Here is a 26,910-nt window from a genome sequence, read left to right on the forward strand (position 1 = left end):
GCTTCGCTTCATTCAGATCACTGTAAATTGAACAGCCACCAGTTCTCTAGCTAGTCTAGTGTGGGTGTTAATAATGGCTGAGTGCAATGTGATCTCACACTCTTATTATAGTCTAGTCAAGTAACCGACATACTGTGTGTGTGACTGTACTTTGTCTACGCGTGTTCACTTACGTGCGTGAGTTTTCAGGCTGGGGCTTATAATCATGTGTGGGACCCTGTGTGTGTGTGTGTGTGTGTGTGCGCGTGTGTGTGTGTGTGTGTGTGTTCATGCACTGCTGGCGCTGTGGCAGGCTGATTCAGTGTGTGTGCATAATGAGTGTTAGTGAAGCGTTGTACTGTATAATCCTGCTCTACAGTACACCTGAGGGCAGGAAGCGAAGCGAATGCAGTCTTCTTTCACCCTACATCCTGGTGTGTGTGTTTGTGAAATCTACCGCATATCTCATCAACTTGGCAAGTTTGACCGAAGCTCAGCCTTGGGGATTTTTCAAAGTGCATATGAGTTTATTTTCAATCCTTACATGCAAAAGTAAAAAGATACTGTTTTTTAGGAAAAGCATTACAGCTGGAGGAAACTACAGAGAAATATGAATGTGGTGTTGTTTAATCAGGGATGCAGTAGAGAGAGACCCTACACACTTAATACTAAACCTTTTGTAAAACAGTTTACCAACATTTAGGATGACTTGAATCTTAAAGTGTTATACTAGCTCCTCTCAAACTGGGCGGTAAACAGAATTTGTAACTCTATGGTACCATCAGAAAATTATGTCAAGGACTTGCAGGATATAATTATATGTATGAAATCATATATCTTTAAAGAATGGCTGTTGTGAAATTATTGTGGAGTGAAAAAGCAATTATTTCTTTAACTTAAAATCTCCTTGAAGAGGGATTTAAGGGAAACTTTAACAATGTTGATAAATGAATGTTAAAAGGTTAATAATGAAATGACCTTGTAGTTCAAAGATTCTTCCTCTTCATCTGCACACACATACCCAGTATGAATATAATTTAAATGTAAGGCCTTGTGATGACCATCAGCTAAGTTTACTGTTTCTTAGGTCAGAGGAATTAGAAAGAAACATCAAAGCAAGCAGCAGCAGCGATTCTTGTAATATGTGAATAAAAGAAGCAGCATCAAATCATGCAGGAGTGTTCCGATAAATGATCATTTCTGTTCAAGCTTTTGTCAGGATCCAAAAATCATCTTAAAAAGAAGAGAGATAACAACATACCTCCTTTATATTGGAAGAACAATACAAAAATATATAGAGGCAAACAAATACCATGTTTATCTATCCTTTTAGTATTTTCAGAAAGAAAGATTAGTACATGAGGTTTGATGATCATCTCAGTCAGCTCAGGTTATAAGACCCAAAACCAAGTAACCAGCCTGATTCACCACAAAAACCACTTTCACCGGGTTGTCATGGTGATTTATTTTATTTTATTCTACTTTCCTTCTTTTTTTCCCCATGACAGACAAGCTCTGACAAACTAGTGTGGGCTGTTTCCATAGTGATGTAATTCATGTGTCAGTACAGTGAATTGTGTGCATTTCTGCCTTCTTTTCACTTGAATTTATACTCCTCCACATTTGATTCTGTAATCAGAGTTTGCTGCAGCCGGTAACAGAATTCATCCTGCACAAGGGATTATACAAGGTCACAGAAACATATGAAAAACACATACAAACAGGGCAGCTTCTGTTACTTTCTAATAGTTAAGGAATGTGTTATTTATCAATTACACTGTGTGTGTGTGTGTGTGTGTGTGTGTGTGTGTGTGTGTGTGTGTGTGTGTGTGTGTGTGTGTGTGTGTGTGTGTGTGTGTGTGTGTGTGTGTGTGTGTGTGTGTGTGTGTGTGTGTGTGTGTGTGTTTGTGTGTGGGGGGTTACATGAATGTGTGCTGCAGAGCTAAAAGCATTGTGTTTTCATATTCTTATCCATTATTTCCAGGAATCAGACCCAGAGCTATGACAACACAGATATGGCTTGGTCACTATCAGCACAGACACTAATACACACACACATGCACACTCACTAGTAAGAACAGGAAGGGATCAGAAAGTGCTTCCTTTAGGCTTTCCATGAGGCCCACCTTTCCTCTTTACAATACGTCATATTTTGTGTGTGTGTGTGTGTGTGTGTGTGTGTGTGTGTGTGTGTGTGTGTGTGTGTGTGTGTGTGTGTGTGTGTGTGTGTGTGTGTGTGTGTGTGTGTGTGTGTGTGTGTGTGTGTGTGTGTGTGTGTGTGTGTGTGTGTGTGTGTGTGAAAGAAAAGAGAAGACAGTCTGAATGTGAGAGAAATAGAGTGGGCAAAAGAGCTTTAAGAGGCTGAACATGTTTTGCATCGTCGCTCCTCATTTCTTGTGCCCAAACTGAACACTGTGTGCGTTTGCGTGCATGTGTGTATACAGGTGTGAGAGAGACAGCTGTGCACTCAGTTTATGACCCAGCAAGCGGCACAGCAAGTACATGTCCTCTAAACACTATTTTCTCTTCCCAAATCCAAACCTCTTGAGCATAAAGTCTGTCCATTCAAAGGCAGAGACAGGGAGAGACTTAACTTGAGCTTGCTGAAGAGGGGAAAAAGCAAATGTGTTTCAGAAAAAGAGAGAGGAGACAGCAAGGAGTAGTCCGTGAGCCAGAGGGGTTGGTCGTTACCGAAAAAGTGGCAAAGGCTACCATACCTTTTCTGAAAGCCTGGAATCTCAGCTTTTCAATGATGTATGATGGCCATCTGACAAGAGTAGCTGTTTTGAGTTATCACACATAATGTAAACTAAGGTTGAGAAAAATAATGCGTATAAATCAAGCAGAACACTGACAGCTGAAAATCTATATTGGACATATTGGAATATTTTATTTTGTTATGTTTGGTATCATTTTAAAGGGGAGACTCTGGGCTTTCATTTAAATCCTTTTGTGAACATTTTGGATAAGTACAGCCAACCCTGGAGCTCTTCAAACTTTTAATCACACACATTTTCCTGCCATTTCCGCCTAAGTCATCTTTTGTCTTTTAATCCTGTGGCACCAGGGAGCATCAGAGAAACAAAATCCAAACACTGAAATACTGGCATGACCCTAAAGATTCAGAAAATGTATCATTTACCCATATTATCTGATTTGGAGGGGGTGATTTTCAGTGTTATATCAGACATGGCGTTTGAGAAAATAATGCCTATAAATTAAGCATAACACTGACATAGCTGAAAATCTAAAAAACGGTATAACAAATAACAAATGAGACATGGATTCCTATGTTTTAAGGTGTGGTAAACCCAATTATGACATTGCCATTACTGTAAAAGGTCAAGGTCATGACTTTTAGGCATGGTCAATGACATTTTATGACATTTTCGTACAGATTGCATCATTCAAGGCCACGACACTAATCAAACTCCTCTTCGGAATCCTCATCAGAGGAATAGGATTGTTTCTCATCAGCAAAGTCATCCTTCTGGTTTTTGCACTGTCTTGCATGGCATAGGTCAGTGCAGGGCAAGTTTTTGGCAACACACTGACATGATGGAGTGACACAGTCCCTCTTGCATGAGCAGGACAGAAACTCAAGTACTGCTTGTGGACCAATGGAGACATTGAACCAGTCTATGGAGAGCTGCAAGTCACCATCTTGGTCCACTCTAGACCACCCATGCTCAACTGGGGAAGGAACTTCAGGGTTGTTCTCGAGGCATCTTCTCCAGATAGCACCTTGATAGTTAGCTCTGAGACAGTGCTTCCTGAGAGAATCTGAGCATGGAGGTAACTGCCAGGATTCTACACCTTTCTTTGCACAAAAAAGTGCATACCTCATTTCATTGATGTTGGTGATTCTGGACTTGGAGCTGTACATTTGACATGTGAACTCCTGTAAGACTGCATACAACTAAGGTGTCATTGTCGAGTCTGCCCCAACCTTCTGAACAGAAGTTTTCATTCTTCTGAAGAAGTTTTAGGGCTGACACTTTACCACGACCTGCAAATGCACTTACAGTGTCGCAGCCTGTGTATGCGTGTAAACCAGGCAAAGCCTGACACAACTGTGAACCCAGACCACGAGCGAGTTGTGAGATGTTTACGTAACTAGTGCGATTCTTTGTCCCTGACTTCAGGAACAGGTCACATGTGAGTGCATCACTGGTAGCCAGGCTTATCACCAAGACATCAGTGTCATCAGACACAAGGATGACAGATTTGTGACCAGTCCTTGAAGCATGGCAAGCATGGAGTAGTATACGGGTGTCAGCCTCTTCCTGAGTGGACGACAGGTCTGCTACCTTGTGCACTCCCTGTTGGGTCAGCTTGTAACACTGATCTTTGGTTGTAGTGTACAGAACCTTTTCACAGATTCTTGTTCTAGACTGTTCTTTGCCCCACTCTTTGAGCAAGAAGGTAGCAAGATTTGTTTTGTTGTTGTTGCTTTGTAGGAACTTCTTCCATTGCTGAACTCTGTGCCCTGCAGTGATCTGTCTGACCTCTGTGCCTGAGTCTGCACCTCTGGCCACTCTCTCCATGTGTTTGATAGAAGCCTCATTATATACATCAAAAACAATGTCAACACGGGTGCTGTGACTTGCTTCAGCTAGCACAGTGGACAAGACATAGTCTGCAATATCAGCAAATGTCTTGCCATCACCGTTCAGCTTCTGAACAAGTGCCATGCCATCTATTACGCAGCTTGAATTTAATGGCAATGATTCAGCAACACATGGGAACTTGAGCAGTTGCTTGGCAAGTGAGGATTTGCAAGTCTTCCTCACAAGCAAGAGCCCACGGAAGTGGTCCAAGGGGATGAGATAACACTTCCTTCAGGTTGAGCTGTCTACTCTGTGCAATCAGTACCATGTGGGCAAATATTCGATTATCAGCTTTGAGGATAACTTCTTTATTCCCAGTTTTGCATATCTTTGCTTTTCCCTGCATTGAGGAGAATGTTTTCAGTTTCTTCTTGGAGAGTGGTGCATGGAACTGCTTTGCAGGAAGATTACTCTCAACACGCTCAGCAGAGAAGGTTCTGTAGGCATTCTCGCCAATGGTGTGTGCTTTCAGAAGGTCTTCAGCAACATCTGCTGGTGCTGTACTTCCAGTAGACAGAGAAACAAGGGACTCACCACCTGCAAATGGATTTATCCAACTAGAATCCAACACATCCACAGTGCTTGTAATGTGTTCTTCATCTTTGGCAATTCTGCTTTGCCCAAGGTCCTTGTGAGAACAGTCACTTTGTTGGGGTCCCAGGGAGCTTTTCAATATAGACAGGTAAGTGCTTTTGTACTCAGCAGTAAGGTAATATCTTGAGACAGCTGCTGGGTTCAAGCTGAACCCTTTTGTGCCTCCAGCTGTCTGAGTGTCCCGATTGACAGTTTCCTCTAGGGTCTGGTCAATCGGAACCCTGCAAATGTGTTTGTTGCACTCAGCTGGGCCGAAAAGCCACCTTCACAGAGAAACATGTACAGACCTGGTTTCTCATGTTCAATGCTGCTCATCTCTGAGTAGTAAGCAGTGAGTGACCTTGCATAATTCAGATTATCATAGGCAAAGGTCCAGGGGATGATTGATCGAATGCTAGCCATGTGCAATGCCCAGTTTCCTTCACGTGATGCCCTCACAAGGTTTAGTACAACCTCCACCATGTCAAAATATGACATCCAGAAGCGGGCCAGTGGACCTTGCTGAGACCTGAGATGCTGCATGAATTCACAGAAGTACTGATGGACCTTTCTGAAAACTGTACGGTCAAGTGATTCTTCTACAGTGGTTGATGATATACCCTCAGAAAAGACACTCAAGACTAGGGGCCGGATATCTAGAGATCGGAGATCGTGGGCATCAGGATGGTTCTCTGTGAGCCACTGGGGAAACTGATTCCAGACTAGCCTCAGGAGGGCTTCATACATGATTTTGTGGAATCTCAGAGATCTATTGTACTTATGGCCATCCAAAACACCACTGACAGATCCCTCAGCCACAGCTCCAGATTCAATGCATATGTCCCTTAGGCCTGCAGCCTGGAAGCGCTTCCCAATCACACCCAATAACATACAGATAGTGTGAAAGACTCCAAGTCTTGGCACAATGTTGGGAAACCTGTCTCTATGTGCCCACAGAATTTCTATAACTTTACAGTAGAGAGCCTGATCAAAGGCAACTGACATGTTGCTGATGTGTAAGGAAGTCATGATGTTTTTACTTTGAAGGAGAATCTCATGAACAGTTGCCATCTGGGTGGCCGGGGCATTGATGGTTGGCAGATAGCTGACAACACTGGGAATAACATTAACAGAGTTTGCTGCTAAGATGTTGTAACCTGTCCAGCTAGGGACACTTTGATTTGTGGCAGAGTGCAGTCTGCATACCAACCATAAGAAGTTCTTCTTCAAAGCATCAGCACAGATATCTGTCTTGACCTCAACATAGGATCTAGTTGGAGGACCACACCTAGTTCCCACAGCATACACTGGCAGAGCTGGCAAAGATACAGAGACAGTGCTGTTGGGCACATCACAAGCTGGTCTAGGCAGTTCAGGACCGAACATCCGAGGCTGCACTGCTATACCATTGACCCTATGGGATGTTCCAAAAAAAATAATCGAAAACATTTTCTGCCATCGTTGCATTCTGTTTTTATTCACTTTTTGTTTTTATTTATACATTACAAGCTCATTATTTATACATTTTATTTCTGACTGGCTATTATTATATGTTTAAACTGCTTAAACCGCAATGATAACTTTTAAGGTGACCTCATCCAATATATACATGTCAAGTTTGAACATTTCTCCAAATTAGCGCCTATTTTAGTAAATGAAGCCTCATTTGTATATTTAGCCATTACTTTTGAGAAAACCTGCTATACAAGCAATACTTGTCTTAATTTATGTGATAAACTGGGAAAGTTTTGTGGTTATGTATAAAAGTTTTCTTATTTACCAGAGTCGCCCGAGAACAAGGCATTCATTTTTTAATGTAAATTCCATGAAATTGGGGACCTGATATAAATTATATTTGGTGGATATGTATTAAGGACCTTTTGAACTATCTAAAAATGCTTAAAATGCTGAATAACAACTTTCTCTAAAAAATATTTACCTCAGACTTCAACAAATTAGCATAGGGGTAATAGTACACTACATGTTTCTGTCTTTGAAAACGCCATGTCTGATATAACACTGAAAATCACCCCCTCCAAATCAGATAATATGGGTAAATGATACATTTTCTGAATCTTTAGGGTCATGCCAGTATTTCAGTGTTTGGATTTTGTTTCTCTGATGCTCCCTGGTGCCACAGGATTAAAAGACAAAAGATGACTTAGGCGGAAATGGCAGGAAAATGTGTGTGATTAAAAGTTTGAAGAGCTCCAGGGTTGGCTGTACTTATCCAAAATGTTCACAAAAGGATTTAAATGAAAGCCCAGAGTCTCCCCTTTAAAATGATACCAAACATAACAAAATAAAATATTCCAATATGTCCAATATAGATTTTCAGCTGTCAGTGTTCTGCTTGATTTATACGCATTATTTTTCTCAACCTTAGTTTACATTATGTGTGATAACTCAAAACAGCTACTCTTGTCAGATGGCCATCATACATCATTGAAAAGCTGAGATTCCAGGCTTTCAGAAAAGGTATGGTAGCCTTTGCCACTTTTTCGGTAACGGTTTCCATATTTTGAGGCCCTGGCTCACGGACTAGAGGGAAGGGTGAAGAAGAGCTGGAAGTACAGATGGTTGAATTGAAGGAAGGGATTGGGAGGAATGGAAGGAAAATGAGTGACACACCTGCTAGCTGAGAACAAGTGACAAATGTTTACATATTTAAATTATATACACATGGCATGACTGGTTTAGGATTATACTCCATCTCTTATTATGTCCCCCCTAAGTGCCTAGAAATGTCATAGTTGTGTGACTATTACAGGTTGTGTTATTTTATAATCGCCACCTTCCTTTGTTTGTTTTTCATCTTTAAATCAAACTCTGACATACAGTACCAGTCAAAAGTTATGACATACTTTCTCAGGCAAATTGATAACCAATCCTTAAGATTCACTTTTTTTCCTCAAAGATGTGTAAATGGTCTTTTGGTAAACCTCCATCCACCGCTCATCCTTCTAATGTAAATGCCTCTAGTTAAATTTTTTTGAGGAGGCAAATGTCAAAGGTTTGCACAAAATGTGTTTGAGAGTTGGATTCAAATGTCTCTTTTCACAGTCACTGCTTCTTATACTTCTCACTTTTTTTCCCCACACTCTGTTTCACTGGTTTTCATGATCCCTTAGTCCTGGTCTCTTTTCTTTTCATCTTGCCTCCTTTTTTTTTGTTCCCTTTCTTTTTCTCTATTGCATAACTTTCTGACCCCTCCTTAACACTGTGTTCCAAGTCCCTACTTTGTGTATTTTTACTTTTCATGGCTTACATACTTTCTCAGGCTAAATTAACATTGTTGGAAACTGTTGTTTGCGCTTAATTCTTTAGAGATTATTTAAGTGTGAATTCTTGTGTATGCCCATATACTTACATATGCATAGTTTTACTTTTGTTTTTGTGTGTTTTCTGGCAGCCTTTTGATCTTGTACGTGTATGTGAGTTTGCAACGGTGCCTTCCTCCATTCTTGGCTCAGTGATGTTTTTCTTGGCATCTGTGTAAAGAGTGTGAGTGTGTTATCGGAAAGATCACCAGTTTGCTACTGTATCAGGAACACAGCGCAACGTTTTCTCCTTCTTTGTTTTCATAGTGGTTATAATTGGTTACATAATCTGTCTCTTTTTATTTTTTTCACAGTATATCTGGGACACTTAGGGAGTTAATGGTGTAAAGAGACAGGAAATTTCAGCAAATAAAGAGGAGAGACTTGCGATAAAGCCTCCTGGATCTTATTGCTTATAACCCTGCATGAAGTGGTCTAAGCATATACTTAGACCAGTGAGCTTCCAAACTTATCTTGACGTCACATCTGGACTGCTGGGTGCGGTGTGGGTGTCAACCCAAAATGTAATTAATTGCATGCAGTGTCAGATCTCATCATGTCACTGCCTTATTTATCTGCTTTATGCATCTTTTTGTCGCCACATCCTGTGGACATTTAATTACATAATGATATATGGGTTCTTTGAAAATACACATTCTCCACAGGTGGGTTCACTTTGAAGACATGGAAATTCTTTTTACATTGTGCAACATAGTGGTAAATTCATATACTTCAATATCTTCAACATTAAAATCAGTCTGATTGGAGTCCAGAGTTTGTGTTGTGTGCTGTTTCATATCCATGGTTCAGACAAAGGCTGGATGATTGTCTTTTCTTTTATAGTTTAATCATATTGAAATCATGTGGTACTGTTAAGTAGCGTAGTCAATTTAATGATGGCTCAATAGTATAACTGAGAAATAAATTATAAAGAAAATCAAAAATACTAGTATAGGTTGCTCCAATATCCAAATGAGAAGGAGTTCTATAAATCTTATAAGATGCTTAGATAGAGTCCTACACAAGACACAGTGATGCTGTAAAGTGTGAACACCTCCAGTTTTTTTGTTCGAGTGCTCAGCCAAGATGCGTGTGGTGGGCGAGTGCTTTTTCTGTTTAACCTCTGAACTGCAGTACCTAGACGCTCCTACAGTGAGTCCTTTTGTAAATGTCAGAAGAAATAAAAGTATTTTGTTCTCCAATTTTAATTGTTATATCATTACATAACATGTAGTCATGTAGTCCAATCTGAACAGTGAACATGGAGCCTTTTGTTACTACCGTAAGATTTGGACTTGGGACTTTCATAGGAGTTACATAGGAATGAATAAGCCCAAATAGTTTGACAAAACTGAAAAAAGTAAATAGATAAATCGAATTAAAGTTTAAGAAGAAAATGTGAAACACACACACACACACACAATGTAGGACTGCACAAAGCTCTAAGGTTCAATCAAAGTGCCAATAGTGATCAATAACTGTGATCACAACATTTAGAAGCTTGATTTTATTCATGACATGGTGGAACCCGAAGACAAATGCAAATGCAGCCACAGATAACTCTGTAACACACAAAAACAAGTCAATAGACAGGCAGACATAAGCAAGCAAGCAAACACACACACACACACACACACACACACACACACACACACACACACACACACACTCACACTCCATTTCTGTGATCTTCAGATGAAAGGAGCTGTCTGATCATGAGAGACAGTAGGTGGGATATGACTTGGGTCAGACAAAACAATATGCCCAAAGTGCTATTTGTGTGCATGTGCGTGCGTGCGTGTGTGTGTGTGTGTGTGGATATGCCCTGATGACTCATAGTCTACTCTAGGATGATACAGATGTTCAGTGCACTGAAGGTCACCAGATCCTCCCCCTCAGGTATATTGGTGTGTGTGTGTGTGTGTGTGTGTGTGTGTGTGTCAGAGCTGGGGACTCGGACTCGCGACTCGGACTCGAGTTGCACTTAAGTCTCACTAAACTGTGACTTCAGACTCGACTTGGACTCGACCTCAAAAGACTTCTGACTTGACTTCGACTCGAGGCTCGAGACTCGCGAACAACCTTTATTTCATGTTATTATTATTATTCTCATTATTTATCTGTCATTCATCTTTTTGTATGATCTCTGGCTCTGAGCTAGATGTAAACACCAACGTCATGCCACGCGCATGCGCCATGTGTGAAGCGCGCATCTTCAGTATCAGACATTGACAATGGCGAGTGCGATAAGTTCAGCAGGAGTGCCTCAGATCATTACGTTTGGATACAAAGCCTTCACACTCCCGTTTTTCCCTGGTTCTCCCATATTTCGAAACCATCTCCCACCGCCCTCCCGTCATTTCTCCCGTAATTGACAAGCCCCAAATTTGTTTGTTAATAATAATAAGAAGCGCACAATAGCAAAGGTTTTATTTTGAAAGCTCAGACAGGAAACCACCGCAACTCTTATTATGCTTAGTGCCACTAACTTAGTGGCTCCGCTACTAATTATTAAAAAACACAACGTTGCGTTAACTATGGTCATTTTATATATATATATATATATATATATATATATATTTTATAATATCCCCACACATTCCCTGCTGTGTGTTGTGTTAAGCAGCAGATAAAAGGCAGCTTGGAGAAAAAAATAATGAACATGTGTTTGTACCACAGTGTTAAACTGCAGTGCAGTGTTTCTGTGATGTTCATGTTTTGTTCATTTTGTTATATTTTACAACATTGTTAAAATAATTATTTTTTTGTTGGAGAAAATACAGTTATGGAATTGAAATAATTCTTAGTGTATGTTTCTTCACATCACATTGCAGTAGATTCTCTATAGTGAACCTACAATTGGTACATTTTCATACTGTCCTATATCAAGGTCTAGGTCAAGGTAATAGTCGAAGGTAAATTTGGTAACAGTTTCAGGAGAGGGCATCTCAACATACAAACAGATACTTACATACAAACTTCAGTGACAGCACACCACAAAAACAGACATGGGCAGGTGCTCGCAAGGCTAACTGATCAGGATGAAAGATTGTACAGCTCTAAGGTCAGAATTTGAATTTGATTTAGTGTTGGCGAGAGACTTGAGACTTGACTCGGACTCTTGACCAGAGACTTGAGACTTGACTTGGACTTGACCCTCAAAGACTTGAGACTTGACTTGGACTCTAGCTCAAAGACTTGAGACTTGACTTGGACTTGTAAAAAATGACTTGTGAACAGCTCTGGTGTGTGTGTGTGTGTGTGTGTGTGTGTGTGTGTGTGTGTGTGTGTGTGTGTGTGTGTGTGTGTGTGTGTGTGTGTGTGTGTGTGTGTGTGTGTGTGTGTGTGTGTGTGTGAAAGTAGGAACGAGTGCTGCAGATAGACAACCCTGCATAGAGAGCTCTCTGTCTGTATCAGTTGTGATTGCTGCTTGATCCCTCTGGCTGTGACAGACACTGCAGCAAGCAGCTGGAGGTTCAGGCGGTTCCTTATTGTGCTCCTTTGTCCATCTGGAACTCTGTTCTCTTTGCACTGTCACTGCAGGTGTGTGTGTGTATGTGTGTTTGTGCTCGTCACAGATCATGTTGCTGTTCATTTTTGGAGCAGGGGATCAGTAAGTGTCAGCCCACATTCCTAATTGTCCCCATTGTTTTTTATTATACAATGCCAAGACAGGAAACGCAATACCTCCTGAAACGCAATATCTCTCTCAGATATACATTTGCACATGTGTGGATTGGCGTGCGAGAGCTGCTTTTTGATTGGTGAAGGAGAAACATTTTGATCTTGAGTGAGAGTCTGGACATTAGAACCTTAAATTTTTAAGGCCAATAACAAAAAAATTAGATGGTGATGTACTGGATGGTATTCTTCTTTCTTTTTTCTTTTTAAAAAAAACCTTTTTGGACCTTTTGGTTGTTGAAGAGCTGTGATCAAGATATTGAGTAAGATGCTTAACAGTTGAAAAACAAAGTCAGCGCTCTCTGGAGGAAAAACTACAGAATGGTGACACAGTCTTTTTAAATGCCCTCAAACGGACAACATTGGATGATATATATGCAGATAGGATTAACTGTTATGAGCTAAAACACACACTTGGTGACTGGATTTTAATGAACTGAAAGAAACGGAACACAATCTGCACAGTCCTGACACGCAATAATGCAGACAAAGCAAAAAAGGCATATCAGAAATAATACTGTCACATGAGATGCATTATATTCATTTTATTGCTCGTTGTTGTTTAAATCCACCACTTTCCCAAAAAATCCATTGTCTTCACTCCCTTAAACTTTTTCCTAACAGCTCGTCCTCGTTTCACCTATTGCCATATTGCCATTCTGTTTTTTGGGGTTTTTTTCATATAATTTTTTCTCTCTTTCCCTCTCAGGAGGCGTTGGGGAGGGTTTGCCTGAAGGAGAGAGGACGGGACGTGTTGGTGTTGCAAAGAGTGACATCATCAGTGACGTCACCATCAGAACGGCCCTCACCCACATCCTCAGGGGGCGGGTCCAGAGAGGAGGATTGCGACAAGAGGTCAGTCCCATCTTCTACATAATAACAGCCCTAAAAACCAACAGCAGCAACAAAAATATAATCATATTCCTCCTCCCCTCTCCTTGTCAGTGTCCTGTAGTTTGGTGTCTCAGGTTGCAACCACACACTCTTGAATGTACATGCAAAGTATCAGGTGTGTGTGTGTCTCTCTCTCTCTCTCTCTCGCTCTCGCTCTTTCTCTCTCGCTCTGTCTCTCTCTCGCTCTCTCTAAGATAATGTATGCTTTAGCTTCTGGCATAGAGCAGTAAGAAGATAATGACTTTTTTGTTTTCAGCTGAAAGGGAAACAAACATGACACCAAGACTGGTTTACTTTCCTTCTATAAATCAGGATATGCATATAGGATCGTGCATGTGTATACCGGACAGTATGTGTATGTATGTGTGTCTTTCCTCAGAGTTGTTTCTTTGTGCCTCATGTGTCTGTTTTTGTATGTTAAACTGTGCCAAGACCTAAGGCACAATGCAGGGAGTGTCGGTGACAGGCAGGTTAAGTGGGTGTGTGTATGTGTGTGTTCTTGTGTATAGTTCTCAGCAACTTTAGTAGTAATCAGTTCCCTCCCAGCGCTACTATTGGTGCTGTCAGAGAGAAGGTTTTAATCTTTGGAGCTCATAGCTGACAGAGGCAGACGGCAAGCCAGTTTACCCCACCGGAGAGCACCCTTCCTTGGTATGCAACGCTTAGATGAGGGCTGATCCTCTGGAAGTGTTTCGGTATGAAGATGACCACTGAACTAGCAACGCTTGCAGAGGCAGAGGACATAGATGACGACGATGATGATACAGACGATGATGATACGGACGATGATGATCATGACGAAGGCAGTAGCAGCTCAGAAATCTGTACATTCGATGTCCCCTATTTTCGCTACATTGATGATGAAGATGTGGAGGAGAATAGGAGGGAAGTGAAAGAAAGAGAGAGGGAGGAGGGATGGAGGGATGGAGATGATCGTACTTGGTGCTCTAGTAAGGAAGACTGTTGCGGCCCTTCGTCTTACAGGTATGTGGTGGTGTCGGGAACGCCACTCAAGATCTTGGAGCACCTGCTAAGTGACCTGCGGTTGGACGACCAAAGAGGGGCGCCAGAGAGCAGGGAGAGTGGTAAGTTTGGAGTCGTGCACCCAACAAAAGTACTCTAAATGCACACAATTCATAAACGTTACACACACAGACACCTCTGAGAGAGCATAAATACACATCTCTCCATATAAAGATAGAAAAGTTGTGGGATGTTTGAGATGTTTGTCTTGGCTGTTTGGTGGCATATTTAAAACTAAACACCAAACCTCCCTCTCCTTGCAAGGAATTCCATTTTCAATGCCACTCAACAAGTTACAACACAATCTGGAGCCTGTTTCATTTCTCTTGAAGTGGGTTCAAAGCCGGGAGGTATGCTCTCCCCCCTGATTATATACTGTCAGTGTGTGTGTGTGCGTGTGTATGGCTGCATGAGTCAGCCCTCACACCACATCCAGGTGCATGTTTGCATTCATTCAGCCATGTCACTGCCTGTAAATGTGAGGAACATTCAAGAGGTTAAATGCACTAATGAGTCTGTGAAAAGATTCCCCCCAGGGTATTGAAGACATTTCTGCTGCAAACAATTCCAGTGGGTTATTTACTGTCATGTCTCAGTTTTACAATCATGAGGTCTACCTTACAGCTACTGGTTTTTTTAAACAATGCAGCGCTTACAGTAGCAGTTTATCAGTTAATCAGTTAATGTAGTCTGGAAAGTGATAAAATGTAGTAGAAGTAGAATTAAATAAGAAACTGACATGCCTAAATATCATGTTCAAATCCCAAACGTATTTAAATTGTACTCAACAGAGAAAAGGAAATCCTTACATTTGAGAAGCCAGAACCAATGAATATTTGCCATTTTTTTGTATATGTATGTATTGTCATAGTCAACGGATCCTAATGAGACACTTGTCAGTAAGTAGGTTTAAATACTCAGTAACACCTACTCCCTACAAAAGAAGTAGCTAGTTAATGTGGTGCAACCGGTTTTAGTTAAGTGATGCGTAACCCCCCTCTTAGTAAACACTTTTTATAATTAGGCTATGTTTGAATAGCTAATGCAACCAGCTCTAGGTCTAGTACAATACCACTTTAATCAAACAACTCATCTCACAAGACATCTGGGTCCCAACCTGTATTTTATGCAACCCTTCTCTTGCTTGTTTGCACCATTTCCAAACAAGGCGTCTTTATGTATCAACTCCTCAGCGCCACCAGTTCCCAGCGGTCCACAGGGAGCCATCTCACTGAATTGCAGGAAGCGAACGAAGACAGAGTGAGAGATGAATGTAGGAGAGAGAGAGAGAGAGAGAACTGAGATGGTCTTTGTGGAGGAAGACCGCCTTATATTTATTCACTGAAAGGAGTAAAGACACATTTTTTTTTTTTTTTTAAGGCTCGGGTTGATTTTTAAGGGGAACAGTGATAGAGAGAGGCAGAAGCAGGGATGCCTATCAAGAGTGTACTTGCATGTTTGTCTGTCTTTGTCTCTGTATTTGTGTGCGTGTGTCTATCTTTCGGTCTATGTGCACTGAATAAGCATGAGGGTTTGCATGTGTGTGCGTGCGTGTGTGTGTTGGCCCTCTGGGGTGGTGCTGAGCATCAGTGTGCTGTTTTAGTGGGCTTAGCTCTGCAGCATGTTGAACAGGCTCGAACACGCTTCTTTAGAGAGGCAGCGATTACCCCAACCACCTTTCCCCACATACACATAAAAACACACACACACATGCACACACACGCACCGACACACACATGCACACACAGCAAAAAAAAAACACAGCAGCAGATTACTGCGATTAGTTCAGCACACACACATTTTCTCTTTTTTTCCTTCTTTCTCTCTCACAAGAGATAAAGTCCCCAAGGTCAGAGCTAAATGAGTTATTCATCAGGGTGGTGTGTGTGTGTGTGTGTGTGTTAGGGTGCGTGTGTTTTTCCTGTGTCTATGAGTTTATGTGTTTGACTTTGTGTGTGCCAGCAGGCAAACGCAGAGGGCATATGTTGAAGATGAAAATGGATATTTATCATCACAGAGAGCTGAGAGAGGGCGAGCGTAGGAGGAGAGTAGTAGCGGGGGAAATGTAACTGCCCAGAAGGAGAAAATGAAAAACGGGGGTGTAGGGAAGGGGGGCAGACAAGGATGGTTTGGGAAGGAGAGCAAGAGAGGGAAATGGAAAGCAGGAAAAAGACTAATAGCTGGTCAAGAAGAAGTGCTACATCCACAGATTGAACAGATAAATACTCAGATTTCTCCAAAAAAAGTTGTGTTATTATTTCTAAGGAGAAGACAGTTGATCAAATATTAATGTTGCGGCCTCTGCTCAGTCTTCTATAATTGATTTCTTTGCTCTCTGCCTGACAGAACCATATTTGGGTCACACATTTCCCAGGGAAAGAGTTGTGACACACACACACACACCACAGCTCCCTCACACCACCAACAATGGCTCATTACCCATCTGCCACAAGGGCTGTTTCTATTCGGTTCTTACCCATTGAACACCTGCTGAGTCTCACACTCTTACTGTTTCCCAAGCACATTAGCTCGCTCTACTCTGATGAATTTCTTTAGGTTGCCAAGTTGTTAAGAATATGAGACAAGAGAATGGATCCCTTTAGTGATGGAAATGTTATTTTGTTAGTTCAAGTTCTTGGTTTTTTACACTAAATATATTTGAAATAATAGCAGTGATCAAAGTTCAAGTTCAAGGTAATCTGCTCCACCAGGACTGTGTGGGTGTAGTGGAAAATACATTATTGACAATAGCTGGCACCATAAGCAAGTGACCTTTTAACCTCTTCAATTCCAAACTCGTGTTGTTAAGCCAACTTTTTCATATCTACATATGTTTGCTTTGAGTTACGGTGGAACATTTCTGCAGTATATATACATAATATACCTGGTTGAAGGGAAATCTGTATAAAATGGTGACAAGTAGAATGGAGTTTTTGGAATGGCCCAGCCATAAAAAATGTACATGTTGAATATTTTATCTGTAACATCATATAACTGCAATGCAGTGTTGAATTAAGCTGATACAGAATTATATGATATACTAGTTAGAAAGGGTGGAAAAGGATGATATTTCCACCCTTAGCCCTGAAATAAATGACTATTTGGGCCTTTTAAAGTTGCCCATTTATATATATCACATTAATATATCCAACAGACACAGAGCAACATTAGCATTAATGTGGAGTCGTAATTATGGTAACATGATTAAGCTAATTCCAATAGTCACTGAACCAATCAAAGCTAAGACAAGCTTTGTAGAGGTGAAGTGAACCACAGAGTTGGTTCATTATTCTCTTTCAGTTCATCCCTACAAACGACCGCTTTCACATTTCACTTAGTCATTTGATCAATTACTGATATAAATTATTAATTGTTGCCACTTTAAAATAAAAGGGGAACATGGTAAGATAAAGTTGACATTTTAAGGTTCAATCTTAAAGTTCAAAGTTATGTTTTCTTGGTGTATTAATACTAATCTGATGTGGCTGACACAGAAAAGATACTAATACATGAAGACATTGGAAATCAGAGGTGAAGGGAGAAAATGGAGACTTAAGCAATATAGAAGAGAAGCTCACTTGGTTCAATTTGCAAGTGAAAGCACAGTAAGTGACTGATGATGTGTGTCCTATGTTTCAGAAATGCTGCTGGATGACTTCCTGTTGACCTACCTTGTGTTCATGTCCACCCACGACCTTTGTCAGGCTCTGCTGGGACAATATCCTTACTGGAAAACACACGCAATTGTACACACACACACATCTTTTCAACATCCACATTATCTTTTCCAAGCGTAGTTTTCTCCTTGACTGCTCTCACCTATAGCAGCACCCGCTGCAGGGGCCAGGATGAGGGTAAGGATGCCCTCTTCAGGAAGCGTAAAGTACTGCAGCTGGTCTCCCACTGGAGCAGGCTCTACAAGGACTTCCTCAAGGAAGAGGAGCATGTCAGGAGCTTCATGAAGGTACGGCACTACTCACCCTGCAAGTCGCCCTGTGCCCCTGTCCTTTGTATTTCAATGCTTTAATGAGTTTGATCCTCTGGTGCCCTCTCAGATATGCCACTGAACAACATTAGAATCATCTTCATTTGCCTTCATCTGTCTTGTTCTAAAATGGGGTTGTCCTTTCTCAGTGCTGCACAATAGGACATCAAACATTTGGTGTGTGAAAGCAACAGAGAGCTGAAAAGTGTGTGTGTGTGTGTGTGTGTGTGTGTGTGTGTGTGTGTGTGTGTGTGTGTGTGTGTGTGTGTGTGTGTGTGTGTGTGTGTGTGTGTGTGTGTGTGTGTGTGTGTGTGTGTGTGTGTGTGTGTCTTCGCTGAGCGTTTTGTCAGTGGTAACTACTGTTACACTGAGCTGGGTATCAGCTTTCTTCCACAAAGGGACTGTCTGTTTTGTTGATGTTTTTGTTTCATCCTACTGACAAACGAGAAAATGAATAAGCTTGACCAAAAATACAGGCACTTTAATAGTGTATTATGTAATGAAAGATATAATCATGATGTGTTGCTGTATTTTTAATTTAGACAATAATGCAAAATAACCATGAAAATTATCCACGTCATCAACTGTATCTAATAAAAAAATAACAAATGCCCACCTCCGATTGTATGTATAAAATGATCTGCATAGGATTGAAAACACACATACAGATTCTTAGTGTCACATTTGTCACCACAGTGGTTCTTGTATCCGCTGTGTTCCCACTATATTTTCACGTGGTCGGTTTAATCTGATTTAAACGCCTGTGACAACCGTGACACCAAAAAAAAACCAACACACACACACACACACACATAAGCATAACACGATCACACATGTACACAACCGCATGCTTAGTCGCAACAGGCGCACACACTCAGTCCACCACTTGTCCCTCCGTAACCTGACGGCTCCATCGCTCTGTGCTGCGTTGCCATGGAAACCAAAGTGCGAGGGTTGGCATGGGTATAATCTCATATGGAGTGTGTAACCCAGGTGATTGTTGCCTAGTAACAGAGGAACGAGAGGGGAATTGGGATCGGGGGCTATGGTGGGTCAATGACAGCGATAAGCAGGTGTGTGTAAGTGTGTGTGTGCACATGTGGCTCTTTGTATGTTGTTAGTGTTACTGCCTCCTGAGCTTTCATGCTACTTACTAATGCTCTGCCATGCACACACAGACACTACCGAGTGTGCCTAGTCATGCATTTAAGTACAAGGCAAAGGATTTTTCTGTTGTTTTTAAAAAATATATTCTACCTACGTTGTATCATTTACACTTAATGGTGCTCAGTAAATGAGCTGCATGGTTATTTTAGCACCATGTCTTGTAATGTCGGTTCACTTGTACGTTTTGCCTTTTCTATGTTTTTCTTTTCATTGTTTAATTAAAAAAAATGGTCATACCCAAATTTACTCTGGTCATACCTACCTTAAAGACTAGATGCTGCTTTTTATCAGCCAAAATAATTGATGAATATGTTGCAGTTTTTAATTTTAATATATGAAGTTTTTGTACCTCCAAACAGCTGTGTGTAGATTGTTGTAACTTGTAATAGACCTTTCATCAGGCAGCTGTTTAATGTGGAGCCAATGAAGCACAATAGTTTGAAATAGAGCCTGTGGGATAAATGTTAAATTGATTTCTGTTCGTGTATATATATATATGTGTGTGTGTGTGTGTGTGTGTGTGTGTGTGTGTGTGTGTGTGTGTGTGTGTGTGTGTGTTTGTAAATGTAGCCAATAACTCTGGTCATGTCCCATTAAAGTGAAGTGCTATAAGCAAAGATAAAGTCTAAAAAGACCATAGACAGAGGCATTCAACAAAAAAAGTTTTACCATCAGTTAAGAAGCATCTAACATGAGATTATCGTATCGTCTTGGTCTCTCTGTTAGACTCTCTATAGGTGTGTGTTGGAGGATCTGTATGAGTTCCCTACTCTGGAGAAAGACCTGAAGGAGTTTCAGAAGCTTCTACGTCGCAGACAGTAAGTAGATCTGTGCATAAGGACAGTCCTTTGTTTTTTAAATGTGATGGTGTGCAAACATCTCTGTCTGCCAGTCACTGTGAGTTTGCAGGCATCCCTGATCACTTGATGTGTGTTTCTTTCCTGCAGCACAGTGGATGACTGCCCTCCAAACCAAAAGGTAACATCGAAATGATCTATGATACTTGATACCATCTGAAAACAGTATTAAATCTATAACTTTTAATGGTATAGATAAATAAATAAGAACATTAAATAAAATAATAGGTATTGCAATGCCATTTTTTCAACTGATGTTTAGTACTGATACCTGTTCTTTTATTAGTCATTCTTGCCAATTGTATACCATAGTTTTTAATAAGGTTATGTGGCTACACCTTGACAAACTGTTATAATTAGATGTGATAGAGCTGTATAGACACTCACAAATGCAACAGATGTTACTGTTAGTGTGTCACTATATACAGTGTCGTTTAACTATGTTATTAAAAATCCATGCTTGTGCTGCTCTCTCTCTGTCAGAGTAAACAAATGTATCAGCAGCTGAGTTTGAAGGAGAACTTTTTGCAACTCAGAAATCCGCAGTCTGAGACTAGAGAGGGTAAGTAACAGACACGCACACACATGCGCAAACACACACACTGCCCCACACTGCCCAGGACTGTATACAATTATGCATAATGACAGTCTGTGAGTTTTAATTTCAATGTGCACATGCAAATTACTTAAATACAGTTTAGAGAGTTTTTTTGTCTGCTTCTGTACTTGACAGAAATTAACTGAAGTCTCTCACTGAACATACTTTTGTTTTGAGTTTTTGTGCACATGCTTCAACATTCATTTACAGAAATGTACTGTTTATTTCACGATTTTTGTTGTCTCCATTTATTATGTCACATAAACATATTCACAGTGTATTCACTGCCTTTTGAACATTTTTCATATCCCAGTTATTTGTTGCGTATACGTGAGCGCCGATTCCTACCTGAGTGTCCACACACACCCCTCATTGGAGGCTCATGAGCTGCTAAGGATTGTTGGTCTGAAGATGGACAAAGCAGAGGAAGACATGGTGCTTGCTGTAGTCTCGCAAACCGGAGGTACACACACACACACACACACACAAATACACAAATGCAAGTATAATACGTAGTAAATGCATTAATGTTTGCATCTCATCAGATCCCTGTTGAAAATGCTCATTTTTTCTCAATTCCTGGCTCTAATTGTTATCATTCTCTCTCTCTCTCTGTCTGTATATATTTGTCTCAGTAGAGCGGAGGGTGCTACAGCCCAGTGACTGTGTGTATTCAGAGTCTCTGACCCCACAGGGGAAGCTTGTAGCCTGTCGCAGGGACCTCACAGAGATCTTGGTATGTAAATGCATTGTTCAGTTTTCAGGCTCACAAATGCAGAGTTGTATTTACTACAGTATGGTGACCTGTAACGCGGGTTTGAAACAACAATTGTATTGTAGAAATCCCCTCTCAGCTTTCAGTTCTGCTTGTATATGTAGGCTGATTAACTGAATGACCTTTTTTCTCAGATTAAAACACAGGACTTTTCTCAAGAGAGCGCTGAGGCCTTAGAGTCCATTACCACTACTGATGCCTATTACAGGTTGAACGTTGAACCACAGCAGGCACAAACCATTTTTAGCAAAGTATGCAATAAGTAATCAACGGACTGGATGCCTTACCTGCCTTCTTGCTTAAGAAGTTCACATCAGACCTAATGGCTGAATGGAGTCCTATTTTAAACAGTCCTTAGACAGTTAAACTGTTAAAGCTCTCTGGAAAAAGTCCATAATCACTCCTGTGCCTAAAATACCATGTCCAGCTGCTAACAATGACCTTAGACTCATAGCTTTAACATCTGTAGTAATTAAGTGCTTTGATAGACTCATAGTAAACATGTTTAAGACAGATTTGCTTTTATGTCTAGAGCCTCTTCAGGGCCGGAGTACAGAGGATGCTAATTAGTAAGCATTTGGAGGACCCCTACCCATATGCAGGTGTTCTATTTGCAGATTTTAGTTACACTTTTAATACACTCCAACCACACTTGCTTGTCCAAAAAGTTAAAAGACAAGCAAGTAAATCCTTTTATTATCAAATGGTTTGTTCTTTCTTAATGAACACGTCCCAACAGGTTTACTGTCTGAGGTCAAACACTGTGGTACAGGGGTACCACAGGGCTGTGTGAGCTCACCCATCCTCTTCACACTGAATACAAATGAGTGCAGAAGCAGACAGCCAGATAATTACATCCTCAAATTCTCAGATAGTACAATTATATTAAGCCTGCTGTGTGGTAACGATGGCCCCTCAGTGTACCATAAGGAGATTGCCACCTTTTAAGGTCTAGTGTGACAGCCATTACCTTATGTTTAACGCTAAGGAAAACTGAATAAATGAGTGAAACTGAGCAGGTGTGCTGCTAAAAAAATATTTGGGCGTACAAATAGACAATAAATGTCCAGGTTGAGAATCCATGTGCTAGTTTGGCATTTGGAAAGCATCATTAGATATGGTATGGCATCATGGTGCAGCATCCTTACAGTCCAGTTGAAATCAAGAATTGATTACATGAGATGAGAGTGATAGGGACTAGGGAAGAATGATCACCTGTCCCTTCACACTATCTATGAGAGAATTGTTGCCAGACTTGCACACACAAGTCTGAAGGACCTTTCAATATGAATTATTACCTTCAGGTTGACATTATAGAGCCAACAAATATAAAAACAAACACTTAAAGCATTGTTTTTTTCCCAACTATAACACTACTCAACAAACAACCAACTCGATCCTTACTACTCCTGTTGTGCCTTTTAAGTAAGGATGTACTGTTACATTTAGTTAAGATTATATGGTTTTTATGATTTCATTCCTCATTTTGACATTGTTTATGTATTTATATATTTCATCTCACAAGGCATGTACATGTCTTTCTTATCTTGTTGTATGTAATTTATTGTTGTGTCTTTGGTGTACCACTGTACTGTTTTGATGGCTACGTGTTGTATTTAAGTTGATTGCCGCTATGTGTTGCACTATTGCCCAAATTTCCGCTCGGGGACAATAAATTATCTTATCTCAAGCAGCAGCCACTTGCTCTCATGGCTCTGTGCTGTATTGTGTCTTTTGAATTTTTAAAATGTTGCACTGTGTTTGAATCCCTCACCGCCCCTATTGCTCTGTAGCTCAGTAGTAGTGAAATACTGTTTTTTTGTGTAACTTATTTAGAAATAACTGCCACTAGAAGTACCTTTGTGTATGTAGAGTATGGACTGTACTATCTTTCTGTGCACTAACTGTCTATTCTGTGTGTGTGTGTGTGTGTGTGTGTGTGTGTGTGTGTGTGTGTGTGTGTGTGTGTGTGTGTGTGTGTGTGTGTGTGTGTGTGTGTGTGTGTGTGTGTGTGTGTGTGTGTGTGTAGCCTCCTTTAACAGACAGTGCTGAGCTAAGCAAGAGGCCAGTGCGGCTTTTAGGAATCAACACCTGGGACGTGGCAGCTGCTCTCACACACCTTGACTGGAGCCTATTCAAATCCATCCATGAGGTAAACACATACACACAGAATGTGGATGTAGTTTATTATAAATTCATGACACTTAAGCACTAAACATGCAAATGCTCTATACGATTTGCTGGATCATGAGTACAGAATGTCTTCTTGCAGCTAAAGCAGCTGTCAGGAGGAGCCCAATATTTTGAAATTTAGACAATTTTTTGTGCTTGATCAGTGTTGTTCGTAATGGTAGGAGTGCTGAAATGTTAGTTGATTTATTGATTTGTCAATCAATAGACAGATAATTGACCATTTTAATTATCATGAAAAAAAATTTTGTTTCACATGATTGTAAATTGATTTTATTTTGGTTTTGGAGGGTTGGTTGGACTAAACAAGTAATATACAGTTGGATAACAAATTAGGAAAAAAACAGTACAGGCCTGAATCCTTGACCTGTACAGTGAGGTGACTTGGTGGCTCTGTTATGCTGTGGGGAACATTTTGTAAATCAATACAAAGTTATTCTGAGTGATAACCTTTCATGAAACATTTCTATCCTGGATGAGAGTGGTCTCTTCCAGGATGACAATGCCCACATCCATAGGGCACGGGGGGTCACTGAATGGTTTGCTGAGTATGAAAATGATGTGAATCATATGCTATGGCCTTCAAAGTCACCAGATCTATACCCAGTTGAACACATATGGAAGATTTTGGACCAATGTGTTGACAGTTCTCTCCACCACCATCATTAAAATACCAAATGAGGGAGTATATTTTAAAAGAATGGTGTTCATCCCTCCAGAAGAGTTCAGAGACTCGTAGAATCAATGTCAAGATGCACGGAAGCTGTTGTGGCAGCACTTGGAGCCCCGAAACCTTACTTAGACACTTTATGTTAGTTTTTGCTTCAATTTGTCACCTGCATTTTTCACTAAATACTTAATCAAATAATTAAAATAATGGAGAGGTAAATTGAAAGTGAAACTAGAAAGACTATTAGAAGGAGCACATATTTTGGGGTGTATTTTTCCAAAATGTCTGATGTGTTTCAATTATACTCTTCCCTTCCCCCACATGCAGCAGGAGCTGGTGTACTACACTCTCAGACGTGCTCCTGGCACCGCCCACACGGCGGCGCTCTCAGTCCTCCTTCAGCGTTGTAACGAGGTGCAACAGTGGGTCATGTCTGAGGTGCTCATGTGTGTATCACTAAACAAGAGAGTGCAGCTGCTCAAGAAGTTTATCAAGATTGCAGCTCAGTAAGAACACACACATCCTCAAAAATATATACATATAAAATTGCATGTATGAGGTGCATCAAGATTTCTCTGGATTGTGATTAAAATGTTACACATTTGTGTGTGCCTGCAGTTGCAAAGCCCAAAGGAATTTGAACTCTGCATTTGCCATCATCATGGGTCTGAACACTGCAGCTGTGAGTCGACTCAACCAAACCTGGGAGGTAAGTGTGTTTGTTATTGCATTCAGTGAATGTATTTGTTTTTAGTTTATTTAAAATCTAATTCTTTCCTTTCAGAAATGTCCAGGGAAGTTCAAGAAGCTCTTTTCAGAGTTGGAGCTCATCACGGTGAGGCTTATTGATGAGAGATACATGATTTTATGTTCCTTATTTGATCCATCATCCAGTTTTAAATATAAAATGTGTAGGCATGTTGACTGAATTGTTGTCAATTCCTCCACTCCTCTTTTCTCATCCTTTATTTTCTGTCTTCCTCCAGGATCCATCTCTTAACCACAAAGCCTATAGAGAAGCCTTCAAGAGAATGAAACCTCCTAAGATCCCATTCATGCCTCTTCTTCTGAAAGGTATACTTTCTAACCTACACACACACACACACACACACACACACACACACACACACACACACACACACACACACACACACACACACAAACACACACACACACACACACACACACACACACACACACACACACACACACACATACACACACCTCATTATTTTGATGTATTAAACCTGAATGCCTGTCCTCTGCTCTTAGATATTACCTTTATCCATGAGGGAAACAAGACCTTTCATGACAACTTGGTCAACTTTGAGAAGCTGGTGAGTGGAGTCAGTCTTTTGCCTTAGTTGCCAGTTTGGTGATTTTATCCCTCTGCCCCTCTCATTTTTAATTTAAGATTATGAAGATACGTAGTAGTTTCAAAAAATGTGTTATATCATGAACGTTACAGTGAATGTGTTGTTTACTGTGTCAGTGTACTGTAATACATCAGACTGTAAGAATTTTAGTCACACAAACAACAGTCAGGTCCCATATCAACATTGAAATAGGTTTTGTTTGTTGTAATCATTCCTGCTGTTCATACTGACCATTTAAAAAACATCCCTTCATAATATAAGTGATGCGGGACAAAATCCACAGCCTTCCATTAGTGCAAAAAATGTATTTAAAAGTTTTATCTAAGCTTACACAAAGCTAATTTGGATGAAGCTTCATAATGGCTTCAAATAAACTTTAAAATAGACTTTTGGTTGGAAAGAAGATAGCAAGAAAAACACGTTGATGCTCATTTGGGCACATTACTATTTTCTTTATTGCAGTTTTTTAGCAAATTTGCAGCGAATTTTATTGAGCCCTGCTAGAGACCAAGGAATAGCAGGATCTGGCACAGCTTGGAGTTAATTAGTCAAGAGTAGAAAACAAAGAGTGATGATGAAGGAAAGAAAATATTAAAGGTTCAGTAGGTCTGTGTTTCCCTATTTGAAATCAGAGAAGAAAGTTATTAGGTGTTCTTTATTTTTCTTTGGATTGACTGTTTGGTATTGCCCTGATGCAACATGTCTCCTCTTAAACCACCAGCATATGATCGCAGACACAGTTCGAATGATCCGCCACTGCCAAAGTGACCAACCAGGTGAGTCTTCTTATTTCTGACTAAATTCAGTTGGTGCAAATGATCCTTATTGTATCATGTATTATATATTGACGTTTGTATCAGTTCATTGTGAGGAATCTATTGCCATCTGCAGCTGAGTTAGTGTACTGCACTTGTACCTGAGTTTGTCTCTCCCACTCAGTTTCTCTTACAGTTTCTAAGCAACCATTTCCACTCTTTTCTGTGGCCATAATGCAGTCTGTGTACAGTCTGTGTTTGTATCAAATGTGTGTTCGTGAGTCCATCAGAAAACTCTTCTGTGTGACTAATGTGAGTGTTTTGTGTCTATCCTTCAGGCAGCGAAGTAATAGGGGTCGACAGTGCGGATGTGAGGGCGAGCGTTCACTACCTGCACATTATCGACAATCAGCAGACGCTTTTCGAACTGTCACACAAACTGGAACCACGTGCTTGA

General features: G+C 40.5%; 1 protein-coding gene across 2 annotated transcripts in view; it reads left to right on the plus strand.

Moving 5' to 3' along the window:
• Positions 1-26,910, plus strand: part of rapgef5a (Rap guanine nucleotide exchange factor (GEF) 5a) — a 50,555-nt gene extending 23,645 nt beyond the window's left edge. The window contains exons 13-29 of one of the 2 annotated variants that reach the window (XM_062435874.1): positions 12,876-13,018; positions 14,042-14,142; positions 17,720-17,798; positions 17,900-18,044; positions 19,959-20,050; positions 20,180-20,210; positions 20,573-20,651; positions 21,001-21,150; positions 21,326-21,423; positions 23,492-23,614; positions 24,650-24,828; positions 24,941-25,031; positions 25,107-25,157; positions 25,309-25,396; positions 25,595-25,659; positions 26,420-26,474; positions 26,792-26,910. In XM_062435874.1, the coding sequence (XP_062291858.1) occupies positions 12,876-13,018; positions 14,042-14,142; positions 17,720-17,798; positions 17,900-18,044; positions 19,959-20,050; positions 20,180-20,210; positions 20,573-20,651; positions 21,001-21,150; positions 21,326-21,423; positions 23,492-23,614; positions 24,650-24,828; positions 24,941-25,031; positions 25,107-25,157; positions 25,309-25,396; positions 25,595-25,659; positions 26,420-26,474; positions 26,792-26,910 (1,689 nt within the window). Of the gene's footprint in view, positions 1-12,872; positions 13,019-14,041; positions 14,143-17,719; positions 17,799-17,899; positions 18,045-19,958; positions 20,051-20,179; positions 20,211-20,572; positions 20,652-21,000; positions 21,151-21,325; positions 21,424-23,491; positions 23,615-24,649; positions 24,829-24,940; positions 25,032-25,106; positions 25,158-25,308; positions 25,397-25,594; positions 25,660-26,419; positions 26,475-26,791 lie in introns of both variants that reach the window. The other variant, XM_062435873.1, reaches the window with a different exon arrangement.

This window comes from Scomber scombrus, chromosome 16 (assembly GCF_963691925.1).
Source record: "Scomber scombrus chromosome 16, fScoSco1.1, whole genome shotgun sequence".
Lineage (NCBI taxonomy): Eukaryota > Metazoa > Chordata > Actinopteri > Scombriformes > Scombridae > Scomber > Scomber scombrus.